The sequence below is a fragment of the Muntiacus reevesi genome, chromosome 1 (assembly GCF_963930625.1).
Source record: "Muntiacus reevesi chromosome 1, mMunRee1.1, whole genome shotgun sequence".
Taxonomy (NCBI): domain Eukaryota; kingdom Metazoa; phylum Chordata; class Mammalia; order Artiodactyla; family Cervidae; genus Muntiacus; species Muntiacus reevesi.
In genome coordinates this window covers 51965661-51979819 of record NC_089249.1, presented here as the reverse complement: position 1 = coordinate 51979819, position 14159 = coordinate 51965661, and the positions used below count along the sequence as shown (strand labels likewise).

The window sequence follows — 14159 nt, the reverse complement described above, 5'->3', positions numbered from 1 at the left end:
AAAGCAGGATCCATATTTAATTTATTTGTTATATTGATGATATTTAAATAGTACTTGGCACCTAAGAGACACCCAATAGATATTTGTCAAATCAGAGAACTGAATGAACAGATAAACAAATGAATTATATTAAGCCAAAATACAGTGAAGCTTAAGAGGGCTTAAAAATAAGGGATAAGAAAGAAGGCCACCGGCATCACTGTAAAGGACAAAGCGCCCCATTTTACACTAAATTGATCACCATAGGCCTTGATAAATGACCACATTGGAAAGAGCATTACCTGGAAATCAGGAGGCCTGAGGTTTCACCGTGTTCTGCTATTAACAAATAACATCTCAGTCATTTATTTTTATTAAGGACTTGATATGTTTTGGCTCTTGCACTTTTTGCTTGACTCTCAACAAAAATCCTACAAAGTCAGGACCATTAAAAACCTCATTTCACAGGGAAGGTAGCTGACGTCTACACAGGATAGTAAATTGCCCGCGTCCCCTTCCCAGCTGAGCCAGATTTGAACCCAGGGGGCTCGTCTTTTGACACAGGGGCTACAGTGAGGATCACTCTGAGGATACTCCCAGTTTATGCTAAACGTGGCTAACTCAAGCTAATTAAAGGTGTTTGCTTTTTCTGACGGTTTCTTACTTTCTTACCAAGCCCATGTCATCCTTCGTAAGAGCAAACAAAATCAAACAGTGACTTCAGTCTCTGAGGTTCTTAAGAAATTTACTTTAGGGACTTCCCAGGTGGGCCAATGGTTAGGACTCATGCTCCTAGTGCTGGGGGCACCGGTTCCATCCCTGGCCAGGGAACTAGGATCCTGCTTGCTGCACAGTATGGCAAAAAAGAAAAAGGAAAAAGAAATGTGCTTTAAGATGGATAAACAATAAGGACCTACTGTATAGCACAGGAAACTATACTCAATATCTTGTAATAACTACAATGGAAAAGAATCCGAAAAAGAGTATACATGTGCATATAACTGAATCACTTTGCTGTATATGTGAAACTAACATGACGTTGTAAACCAATTATGCGTGCTAAGTTGCTTCTGTCCCATCCGACTCTTTGTGACCCCATAGACTGTAGGCTGCCAGGCTCCTCTGTCCATGGGATTCTCCAGGCAAGAATACTGGAATGGGTTGCCATTTCCTTCTCCAAAATCAACCATATTTCAATTTTTAATAAATTAGTGTATTAGTTTGAAAGGACTCAGAGGCAGCCTCCCACTGCCTCGTCCCTCTTTGAGCAGGCTCCCCGAGTGTCCACAATCAGCAGTGAAGGTCGAGCACGGCAGAGGCCATTTGTCACCAACAGAAAATGCAGTGATCACCCTGCCCTTTCATCTTTGAGTTACCGCCAGGGAGACAGGTAAGGCTGCTATCAGGCTTTGTCCACAGGGGAAGCAGAGCCGGCCCTGGACACTCAGACCCTGGTTTAAAGCCTCGTGTTCTGTGATGACATCAGAGTGTCTCAGAGGGCTCATTCAGCAAGGCTCACAACAGTCACAAAAGTAAGTGCTAGCATCTCATTATACATCGGGAGAACCTGTCTGCTTTTGACGTAATTCCGTCCACAACAGAAGACAAGGGTGAAGATGCAGGAAAGCACCCGCCACCATCCACGAGACCATCACACTGCCAACCCTCTTGGCCTCTGAAGGGAGCGGGCACCCCGAGAACACCTGCCATGATTCCTGCAGGTGTAGACCCGAGTCCCATCCCAGGATCCCCAGAACACCACAGAAGTGAGCTGGGGGCCTTGCAGTGACCATCATGTGGAAAATTAAGACTCACGCCCATCAGTAACCTAAACAGTGGGGAGAGGTCATTTGCACTTTGCACTAACGTACTTTGTTCTCTGCTCAAAGTGCCTTTATAAACAGTGCAGCACCCGTTTTTGTTCTGGAAGCGAGGATGGCTCTCTTGTCCAGGACAGACATAAACCCTGCTGTCACCCAGAACGTTGGCCAGTGGCGGACCATCCACGGAGCCGTGCCTCATATAGTCAACTTCACGTGCCTTTGCTGTTCTCACGACCACGTGAAGAGGCAGACATTATTGTTGTCCCTCCTCTGCAGATGCAGAAACTGAGGTCCAGAATGCTCGAGTCCTCAAGGCTCCACAGTGTAGAGAGGACCAGAACCTGGCCTCTGACCCCAAGCTCACAGCAGTGTATTGTCTCCAAAAAAGAACGACATCATGCCACTGTAATGAGATTAAATCCTCTGAAGTTTAGGGAGTCTGTGTGCCTGCTCAGTCGAGTCTGACTCTTTGTGACCCCATGGACTGTAGCCCACCAGGCTCCTCTGTCCATGAGATTCTCCAGGCAAGAATACTGGAGTAGGTTGCCACGCCCTTCTCCAGGGCATCTTCCCGACCCCAGGATAGAACCTGACTCTCCTGCATTAGTAGGTGGATTCCTTACCACTGAGCCACCTAGGAAGCCATTAGGGAGATTGAAGGAATCCCAAATCCTAGAAAAAGCAGTCAGCTCAAGGGACTCAGATATATTTCTGGTCATTAAAGTATCCCGTAAACACAAGGCCAAAAGTCTCAGTGACTTAGTTGACAAGAGTGGGAATAGAGGCTGAGTCCAATCCTGGGGGATTCCAAGGGGCGTCCATCTTGCTTTTGTCCTTGAACTTCATTCCATTCAGTATCACCTTCTCCAGCCACTGGGGCTCTTGACAAGCCTCCCTTCTTTTCTGCAAACCCTAGTGCTTATCTATGTTTCACAACTTTACCCTTGATTATATATTGTCTTTTACTACCCCCATCTTTCCACATATGCTAATAGTTGTCTACTTGACCAGATTATTTATTCCTTGGGTAGAGTAACAAGTCTTCGTCCTGTCCCCTTTCCAATCCATCGTGTGTTTACAACAGACACCAAGGGTGCCTACTGACATGTAGAGGGTCCTTGATGCAAGCTACTCTCTGATTTGTTAAATAACATAGACCAGGGGGTCAGCAGACTTTGTCAAGGGCCAGAGAGCCACCGTTTCAGGCACTGAAGTTTGTCTGGTTTAATCACATCCACCGTTGCGGGCTGAAAGCGCCCCAGACAATGCAGTGGGCGTGGCCGTGTCCCAATGAAACTGGGACCAGACTCAGCCTGCAGGCCCAGCAGAGACTATATTTGCCCGGACTGTGGGATACAGCCCTACAGCGGCAGGTTCTGTCCCCACCTTGGGCCTCCAGTCCCTTCCAGGGTCCCTGCTCCCCACAAAGATATGTGTTTTTCCAAAACCTCTCACCTTGAACTTTGGTGTAGCTCAGCCCAACATTGCACAGTTCATTTTCCTCTGGGGATTCATACACTAGTTCAGAAAGAGAAAAATCAACCACAAAGTGATAAGCTGCTGTGGTCAGTTGTAACAATAACAAGTTATTAGAAAATTCTTTAAATGCATTCCACCCACCGCTGATACTTCTTCCTGACCGCTTCCTTCAAACCTCTGTGGAAGGTATCTCAGAGAGTTAAAAACCTGCCTTTCGCCTGAACTAAAAGTCCACAGCGAGCACTGATCACCCTGGCAGGAGACCATTGGAAAGATGGTGAGGATAAGCGTTCCTTCCTCCTAACGCCCTCCCAACACCTCTGACAACAAGAAACACAACCAAGGAAAGATGAAAAAAAACTTTCTTTTTTTTTTTGGCTAAAGTATTCCACCCTCACCCTTGACAGGGCATAACATTTCAGAGTCCGTAATGGGCTGCTCCCTTGAACTAATTTCAATGTATATTAAATAGACTGTTTATTATTGCTTCTGGGTTTTTCTCCGTGATGGCAAAGATTGCTGTACCTGACCTGGACAGTTCAACAACACAGAGTCTGCAAGTACCTCCCAGATCCTTTACTCCACAAGAGTGAGGAGACTCGCCCAGAACTGTGGACTCCGCTCAAATCAGAAGGCCATCATGCCATCCCTAGATGACTCTGCGCCACTGCGATGAACCGGCCAGGACCACGCCGCCTACTTCATGTGACAGGCAGCTCAGAGTCCGGCGGACGAGCCACTAACAGCCCACACAAGCCGCTCTGCTCTGGGAGAAACTCCTTTATTTGAAGTCAGCCCCATTGAACAGCAGCTTCCTCTCTTACAGGACACAGAGCTGCCTGTGTTCCCACAGACCCAGCAGCTGGTCTCTGCATGGCTTCCGCCATCCCCTCCTCGGGGCAGTCATGAAGCAGGCAGAGGGTCCACTGCCTCCGTTTGTCCCTTCAACACCCCACTGCCCTGAGTAACCGGGGACTGGGCCCACACATGTCAGCCACCAGTCAGCTCTTAGGGTGTTAAGCCTGTTTTCTCTTCATGAGGACTCAAGGCCCTTCCTCTTCGCAGGCTGCTCTGGGTTCTGGGCAGCAACTGAAAAGATGCTATCATAGATGCCCTCCAGGTCCTTGAAGCCATCACCTGACCCCTGACGATAGGTGTGGAAGGACTAGATTTTTTGAGAGTGGTAGACAGAGGCAAAGAAGCACCGGAAGAGAACACGCAAGAATGGTCCTCACTCCAAAGAACCCCGGTTGCCCCAGGCCCTCTCTGGGTCAGGCAAGCAGAGGCTCAGTCCAAGCAGCTGCTGGGTCCAGACTGGAGATGTTCTGACTCTTTCTCCAGGCCACTCTCTCCTCCCCATCAGGCCTCTTCCCTCCCCACTTCTGCCCCTTCTTACTCTGTTTCAAGACCTTCTGATGACTGTTGTCCGTCTTAACCCCTGGGACCTCCCTGGTGGCCCAGTGTTTAAGAATCTGCCTGCCAGTGCAGGACACACAGGTTCGATCCCTGGTTTGGGAAGATCCCACATGCTGCCGAGTAACCAAGTAACGAAGTCCGTGAGCCACAACTATTGAGCCTGCCTGCCACAATTCCTGAAGCCTGCATGTCCTAGGGTTTATGCTCTGCAACAAGAGGAGTCTGCGTACCTCTGCTGTAGAGTAGCCCCTCTTGGCCACAACTAGAGAAAACCCGCATGCAGCTACAAAGAGCCAGCGCATCCAAAAAAAAATCTTAACCCCTTTGCCATCTCGTGGGACATTGAGCTACATCTCCTACATCATTTCTTCCTCTAATTGTGAACTTCCTGATAAATATGTCTCAGTTCACATCCTCTATCACATAAAAATATTGGGATGAACTGCCTTGGAATTTAATGTATCCATTGTCACTTATGCTGAACTTTGTTGAGATGATCTGAGCCCTGGCTGGGTAATTAGACAAGAAGAATCCCTCCCAGGCTTCTACTAGAAATAATGGTGAGGATAATTATAACAGTAATAGTGTTTTCATTTGCAGAACATTTTACACATTGCAAATCTTTTCTGGGGACATTTTCTTCTCATCTCATCTACCCTGTGAAGTTGTGATATGATGATCCCCAAGTTCCAGTACCCGAAGTACATGAACTGTGAGCTTCCATGTTCAAGCTGGATTTAGAAAAGGCAGAGGAATCAGAGATCAAATTGCCAATATCCGTTGTATTATCAAAAAAGCAAGAGAGTTCCAGAAAAAACATCTACTTCTGCTTTATTGACTATGCCAAAGTCGTCATCTGTGTGGATCACAACAAACTGTGGAAAATTCTTAAAGAAATGGGAACACCAGACCACCTGACCTGTCTCCTGAGAAATCTGTATGTAGGTCAAGAAGCAACAGTGAGAACTGGACATGGAAAACAGCTGCTGCTGCTAAGTCACGTCAGTCGTGTCTGACTCTGTGCAACCCCATAGACGGCAGCCCACCAGGCTCCCATCCCTGGGATTCTCCAGGCAAGAATACTGGGGTGGGGTGCCATTGCCTTCCCCAGTGGAACAACAGACTGGTTCCAAATCAGGAAAGGAACACATCAAGGCTGTATATTGTCACCCTGCTTATTTAACTTACATGCAGAGTACATCATGAGAAATGCTGGACTGGAGGAAGCACAAGCTGGAATCAAGATTGCTGGGAGGAATAAAAAAAAAAAAGATTGCTGGGACAAATATCAATAACCTCAGATATGCAGATGATACCACCCTTATGGCACAAAGCAAAGAATTTAAAGAGCCTCTCAATGAAAGTGAAAGAAGAGAGTGAAAAAGTTGACTTAAAACTCAACATTCAGAAAACTAACATCATGGCATCTGGTCCCATCACTTCATGGCAAATAGATGGGAAGACAGTGGAAACAGCGACAGACTTTATTGTGGGGGGCTCCAAAATCACTGCAGATGGTGATTGCAGCCATGAAATTAAAAGATGCTTGCTCCTTGGGCGAAAAGCTATGACCAACCTAGATAGCATATTAAAAAGCAGAGACATTACTTTGCCAACTAAAGTCCATCTAGTCAAAGCTGTGGTTTTTCCAGTAGTTTTGTATGGATGTGAGAGCTGGGCTATAAAGAAAGCTGAGCACTGAAGAATTGATGCTTTTGAAATGTGGTGTTGAAGAAGATTCTTGAGAGTCCCTTGGACTGTAAGGAAATCCAACCAGGGCCTTCTAAAGGAAATCAGTCCTGAATATTCATTGGAAGGACTGATGATGAAGCTGAAACTCCAATGGCTTCCTGATGCAAAGAACTGACTCATTGGAAAAGTCCCTGATGCTGGGAAAGACTGAAGGTGGGAGGAGAAGGGAACGACAGAGGATGAGATGGTTGGATGGCATCACAGACTCAATGGACATGAGTTTGAGTAAACTCCAGGAGTTGGTGATAGACAGGGAGGACTGGCGTGCTGCAATCCATGGGGCTGCAAAGAGTCGGACACGACTAAACTGAACTGAAGTACCAGGTGAGGTTAAAAATAAGTAAAACTAGTTTCCCTTTCCAAGGGGGTACCTTTCTTGCTGTGCTCTGCTGCTTCAAAAAGAAAGGGACCATGAATTGAGAACAACTGATAACACACACAACTTCAGACCGTCTTTTTCCACTGGGAGAAAGAGGGCATTCACTGCTCACTCATGTCACCCTTTGGTATAAAATGTCCAGAATGAAGAGCTGGGAATCCATACAGGCAGCACCAACAAGGTATCAGAGGGTATTTAAGCCATTTTAGGGTCACAAACTCTTCGGGGCATCCTGGAAGCTCCTCTTTCCCCTCCAATACATTCTACAACCTGACAATGCACAACTTAGAGGTTCTTTACACAGTCAGGGCTTCCCAGGTGGCACAGTGGTAAAGAATCTGCCTACCACTGTAGGAGACATAGGAGACACAGGTTTGGTCCCTGGGTGGGGAAGATCCCATGGGGTTGCAGAGAGTCAGACACGACTGAGCACACACACACACAAACACAAACAAAACACAGTAAGGAGTACTGATGGAGCAGACTGTGTATTTACGTTTCTAGACTAGCAAGCTGTAAAACATCAGTTTACATTTGTATACAAACATCCATACGTGGCTAGAAAACCAAACATTTTCCAGTTTCATATCTATTTCTAAATAATTTAAGCATATTGTGTTCTTACAATTACCTTAAGTGGTGAATTTTATGTTAGTCTTTGCAACGGTATAAACAACCTAAACCCAGACATTATTTTTTTAATCATACTGTAACTTGTTTTAAGTTGTGGTTTACAACTTTGTAACACCAAATGTTAACACAGATCTTATCTCATAACAACAATTATAAAATAATCAAAGACTCCAATATTCATCCAAGGTGCCACGATGAGGGACTTCCCCGGTGGCTCCGCAGTAAAGAATCCGCCTGCCAATGTAGAAGCTGCAGGAGATACGGATTCAACCCCTGGTTCAGGAAGATCCTCTGGAGGAGGGCATGGCAACCCATTCCAGTATTCTTGCCTGTAGAATCCCATGGACAGAGGAACTTGGCGGGCTATAGTCCATGCGGTCACAAAGAGTCAGACACGACTGAAACAACGCAGCAAACACAGATGCACCATGATGAGGTTTCTGAAAACACAGGGTAAGTGTGACCACACTATGGAAGGCAGTGGAAGTTGAAGTACATGAATTTTAAAAGAATTTGCCCATTTTAAATGGCCTTTTACTAACCTGGAGCCTGCAACTTAGTATATTTGGATAAGTGACGGTGACCCAAATTTACAAACACGGATTATTCAAGTAGAAATTAGACAAAGGTCTGTGTTCTTCCTAGAAGTTTAGATATTTAAGCTTTGGGGGGGGGGGGCGCGGATAGAGAACAAAGCTCTTGGACTAGGAGATAAACAACACAGCAATGCTAAAGTCAGTGCAGCATTATATATCTTCTTTCTCTGAGTGTGATCTCTAATCTTCAAGGTCTTTCACCTTTTCTTTCTTGTTTTCTTTATAATATGGAAAATTAAATAAACTTTTCAAGTTTTTAATCTTCCTTAGGATGTAAACTCTGGAAGTTCAGGACTTGTTATTGCATTCTCTTTCATGCCAACTTAGATCTCAGTGTTCTGTAAATCATGGGCTCTTATAGAAAGCTGATATTTAATGAGTACATTCTACCCACTTACGACTGAGTAAAACAGAATCAGCATTTACAAATCTCTATTCAGCACAAAGCACTGGACCAAGAACTAGAGAGACAACTATACTACCTGAAATTATCAGAAGGTAGACCTTGCCTAAAGACCCCCAAGACTCAAAGGCAAATTTCTTTATAAAAGAAATGTTAAAACTTTATTGAAACATTTTAACAAAAAATGTACATCCAGTTATACATGTACCACAGTGATCAACAGTTCACCTTTCTCTCAAGTTTTTAAAAGCAAATCCCTCATCACAGGCTTTCCAAGCACTCAGCCATCTTATCAGAAAACACTTAGTGTATTGAGAAGCTGTCAGGCTCATGGCAGTGGGTACACATTTTGTAAACTTCTCAATCTTGCTTGAAAGCTCAAAAATTATCACTGGCGACAATAATTACCCCCTTGTTTTCCTGGAAGTGACAGGTGCACGTTATTTATTTTCTAAAAGTGTCTGTCAAATGCCTTCCTGAATAACCATACTTTGTCCATCTTCCTTTCAAGTAAAAATAGCGCTTGGTGAAAATAAAAATAAAAAAATAGCTCAGCTTGCAACTCAAGCATCCAAGTGTTTTCCTGGAAGTAAATATGGCAGCTTGGCACACGTGCTTTACGCATTCTTCCTATTTTTTTCACACAGAATTTTAAAAGTGTACCAAAGAGTTGAAATACAATAAAAGTAATGATTTTTCTGCCTTATTGCGTATACTGTCTAGCGATACTGGCCTGTAAAGCGCGGTGCCCGCCAGGATTCCTGCTAAGACACCTGCACTTTCTCCCACCATTGTCTTTGCAGCATTCGTGCAAAGCGAGCACAGGGCATGAGTCACGTGAGTCTTAGGATTGTCGCGAAAATGGTTCTGACCCGCAGACCCCCTGAAAGGGTCTCAGAGCCCCCCACCCCCGGAGTCGAGGACCACATTTTGCGAACCACCCGGCGTCCGAGCACGAGAAATCGCAGTATTCCCTCCCTGTTCAGTTAAGCACGCTCGAGGCGTGTATATCATTACAGGTTCTGACCGCCGAGCGCCAGGAACAGAAGTGCCAGGCGTCCAGCTAAGCTCGGGTACCCGGGATGTTCACAGCACCGCGCGGGGGCAGCCTGGCGGTTGCCGTGGCAACGATCGCGGGCCCGCGCGGGGTGGCCATCGATCAGTGACGCCTGCGCGCTCAGCGCTCCGCCGAGAGGGCTGCGGCGCCCCGCGGGCCGACGGGAAGATGGCGGCGGCAGGTGGCCCGGCGGGGAAGGGGCGCGACATCAGCCTGGCGGCCCTGCGGCGCCACGACCCCTACATCAGTCGCATTGTGGACGTGGCCAGCCAGGTCGCCCTGTACACCTTCGGCCACCGGGCCAACGAGTGGGTACGTGCGGGCGGACGGGGCCGGGGAGAGGCTGGGGGCGGGGCGGGCGAGGACGACCCTCCCGCAGTCCCTCGGTCCGGCGACCCTGACCGCCCGTCCCCGGGCCCCTCCCGTGGCGTTGACCAGACTCACGGAGCGGGTCGGACACCTACCCCGGCATGTCCCAGCCGGCCGCGAGGAGAGCCCCGACGAGACACAGCCCAGCGCGTTCACGTCGCCTCGCCACCTCTCTCCCGCAGCCGGTCATTGCAGCCCCCACGAAAGCCACTCACAAAAGCGAAAACACTAAGTGGGTCCTGACGTGAGAGAGAAGAGAACTGCTTTGCTCTAAGTTCGTAACCGAGGAAATTCACCGAAAAGGGCAGGAATGGAGGGACGCGGGTTCCGCGTGGTCCCGGGGTAGGAAGCTGGCTGTGTGTCCCCTGTTTTCGGAGGAGAGTGTCGGCTGTGTTTGTGTAAAGGAGTTTGACCGACGTGGTGGACAGTTTCAACGGCATCTTTTCAAATGCAGATATTCTACAAGTAGCTATTTCCTGCTGTGTAGAAAAGTGCCAGAGGCATATTGTCTTTCTTCTGCCGAGGAAATCCCAAAGTAGAGATGAGGGCCTGAGGTGTCGTTCTCTGGAGTGACTTGACAGCAGGGCGAGAGTCTGGGGATTCAGAGAAGTTAATGTGTACGGAAAGGGGTCCCCCTTGAATAGCGGTGGTTTCCTACAGGCTCTGGACAGGGTCAGTGAGTCCGGCACGTGTTACCATAGTTACCGAGTAACTAACTATACTGGGTACCTGGCAAGGCTTTTCTACAGCCTCATCGGAAAGCCCAGGTGTCACAATGCATTATTTACAGGAATTATGTTTTCCTGCTTCCTGGACTTGTTGCCTTCAGACAGTGCATAATTCATCCCACAAAAGGTCATTCTTTCAGAGTACTCATCTTCAAGGCTGTGGTGGCAGGGAAAAAAAGACAGACCTGCTTTAGCTGCAGGGCAGTTGCTGGGGGCAAAAGAACTGTCACCCTGTCTCCGTCTGCCTCCATAGTGGGGGCTTTTAGACAGAGACCTGATGAAAGTGTGTGGGACGTTCTTGAGATAGAGGAGACAGTACTTGGAGGTGGACATAAAGGAGTAGGGTTCTTATGACACTGGATATGGATGAAGAATGGCTTCAGGCATTCAGCAGGAGGAGTATGGAATGAAGAAGGGATGGAAAATGAGCTGCTGTAAGGAAAGTTAGGGCTTCCCTGGTGATATGGTGGTGGAGAACCCGTCTGCCAATGAGGAGACCCGGATTCGATCTCTGGGTCCGGAAGATCCCCTGGAGAAAGAAATGGCAACCTACTCCGGTGTTCTTGCCCGGAGAATCCCATGGACAGAGGAGCTTGGCACTAGAGAGTGGGCAACTAGAGAGCCCTTGCATCACAGCTGCTGAGCCCACTCCCCCTCAAGCCCCCTCACCCTCAAGCCTGTGCTTCACAACTAATGAAGTGCCCGAGTGCCACAGCGAAGACCCAGTGCTGCCAAAAATGAAGTACAGCCCACCAAATCAGAGTCTCTGGGTATGAGGCCCAGGCATTTGTTATCCGTTGAAAACTTCTTAGGTGACTCAGATGCTGCATATGTGATTGAGAAAAGCAGATTTAGAGGGTAAATGGAGATTGACTTTTCATTATTTTAACAGAATAATCAGATATAGATTACATTGTTTCAAAAGTGTCCAGGAGTCTGACAAGCCCCAGTAGTTTGTGAACTAGCATTATTTTACATTCTACTTTATTATTTTAAATTTTGAACTGCTGAATTGTTTTAGCACTTCTTAGTTTTTATAATATAGTATCAAATCGTTAAATTGTACTTTTAAAATTTAAGCTAAAATCCCTCAGAACTGTAAACTAATACTTTAACATAAAAGTCTTCTTTACTTGCAGGACATAAGAAGGATCTAATAGCATTTTGCTTTCACTGTCTCTCAAACCCCCAAACCTGGCTTTGCCTAGAAAGAAAAAAAAATCTGGTTACCCTGGATAACTGTGGAGGGAACAAGAAAATGCATGAATATGAGCTGTTTCAACCATAATAAACCAGAAATTTATACCCAAAGGCCTTTTTATCTAAGTGTTATAGAGCCTTTGTTGAAAAATATGTTTTTAATTAAAAAAAATATAGGTGATGTAAGCTGATCATCCCTTTTCAGTGGAGAAACTGAGGCAAAGAACATAAATCAATTCAGAATTGCATGTTTTGAGTCAGAATAATTTCAGGAGAAACATGCCTTTTACAATTCTCATTTTGAATTTCCAAAACTAAAATTGGACATTAAAGCCCTTTTTTTTCCCTTTAAGGAAAAGGTTATTTCTGTTACTGCTTCATTAAGGAAAAAACAAACAAGTCAAAGGCTATTAGCGTTGTCTACACTGATCTGTATGAACAGCCTGCCTAGGATATGGGATGAAATAGTCCAGAGTCAAATACTGAAAGACAGAAAAGTGTTCTGTCTTCATAGCAAGTGGTCACTTTACTTAATCCATTTAAGGATGATGAAATTACTTGAGCATGGAGAAGCTTGTGCTTCCAATTTCTTGTGTGCCTCTTCAGAATTATCATTTTAATATTACACTTTTGTTTCCTAAAGAAAGTATTTTTCACCAAAAACACAAGAGTACTTAAATTTTGAATGACACTGCTAATGGACATAAAAAAATAACAAAATATTGAGAGGTTTAATAGAATGTTGAGATTAAGCCATGTAAATAGCAAAAGTATATTTAAAATTCTGAGTTACATAGTCTGATTACTAGTTAATCAGACAAATGCATACCTAAGTTGTTTTTTTTTTTAGTAAGAGCATTTTCATCAGGGCCTGGAGAATTGGAAAAGAGCCCTTCCCAGGGAACTGAAATGATCACTTCTCATTTTCACTTTACAAGTTTCCCACTTCCTCTGAGGCAGATTTCTTGTGTCCTAGCTGGGTGATGTTTCCGTATTACTTTATTTCAATATTCTGCACCAGATAGGTGATTAATTTGTCTGAGAACCACAGCTGCGTTGCTGTCTTCTGTGTAGTAGATGAGGTAGAGTTACAGGCAGGTCCTCTGTTCTAGGTGACAGGACATGACAAGAGAAAAGGAAACCAGAAAACGGAGGAGGAGAGAGACGTGTGAAAACAGTGGTTTCTGTGGCTGGCTGTGCCCCCAGCCCAGAGACAGAGGGGTGGACAGCACAGTTACTACCATCCCTTCTTTCTTAGGAGGCTGTGGAGCATGTTTGTTTCCTTTTGTCCAACCAGAGGTGTTGTGCCCCCTGTGCTTGGTAAAGAGAGGCATCAGTGGTTTGTTTGTAAATGGCAATAGGAGGGCACTTCCTGCTGCTTAAGCAGCAAAGTCACCACTGGCAAAGTCTGCTTTTTCCCGTTCCCTAAGAATTACCCCCACTTGAAACAGGATCGAATTCCTGTTCTCTAAGATGTTTGTGTTCTCTGACCTCTGTGACTGTTTCCCATTAGTGAAGAAAATATGCTTATGTTACTGTTTGTTTTATTTCTTAGGAAAAGACTGATGTGGAGGGAACCTTATTTGTTTACACAAGGTAAGAGTCCTTCACTTTTATAGAGAAGCTGACAGCCTTTGAGTCATGTCTTTAGCTCTCTGTGTCTCCCTTCCTCAAGTGGAGTTTTATTATAGTTCAGAGAAGTACAGACACTGAATCTGAGTTTGAAGTAACTAGTTGACATACGGAAGGAAATACTGAATAATGTCATCTGTCTAGTGTGGTGAATACTAATTACAGAATATAATGTGAACTCCAGTATAGCTGAACTTAAATCTTTATGTTCTTTTTAAAACAGAATTAAATATTTATTCTTTAGCTCAAGTGAGTGGTACAGAGTACTTGAATACAGTGAACTGATGAGGAACTAGGAGTGCACTGTTGAGAATGTTAGATCATTTAATCAGTGTCTGGAAGAGAATGTTATTGGCCACCTTTGCCTATGACTCTTTAAAGAAGCATGATCCAAGATTAAAGATGTCTCTGAGTACTCCGTCGTATAACTAACAAAATAAGTTTTAGGAAAGATTTAATAAATTCATGTTTTAGGGTAATTTTTTATCAGATATTATTAATATCTGTATAGTTAACACATATACACAGAGATATGTAGTGTGAATACTGTCTTAACAGCTAAACTTCTTGTTCACATAAACATTCACATAAAATGTCATAGCTGAGTCCTGTCACCATCAGCAGGTTTCAGAGATACAGGACAGAGGCCTGGTGCAGACACTTATATACACACATACACCCTCTCTCTCTCATCTGTGTTTATACGCCCATTC

At 45.3% G+C, this 14159-nt stretch overlaps 1 protein-coding gene across 2 annotated transcripts in view; it reads left to right on the top strand.

Annotated features, from left to right (window-relative positions):
* Positions 1-9665: 9665 nt before the first annotated feature.
* The window catches only part of DCP1B (decapping mRNA 1B), a 42500-nt gene continuing 38006 nt past the window's right edge, over positions 9666-14159 (top strand). For both annotated transcript variants that reach the window (XM_065943160.1, XM_065943153.1), the window contains exons 1-2: positions 9666-9829; positions 13370-13410. In XM_065943160.1, the coding sequence (XP_065799232.1) occupies positions 9686-9829; positions 13370-13410 (185 nt within the window). In that variant the 5' untranslated portion in view covers positions 9666-9685. The remainder of the gene's footprint in view (positions 9830-13369; positions 13411-14159) is intronic.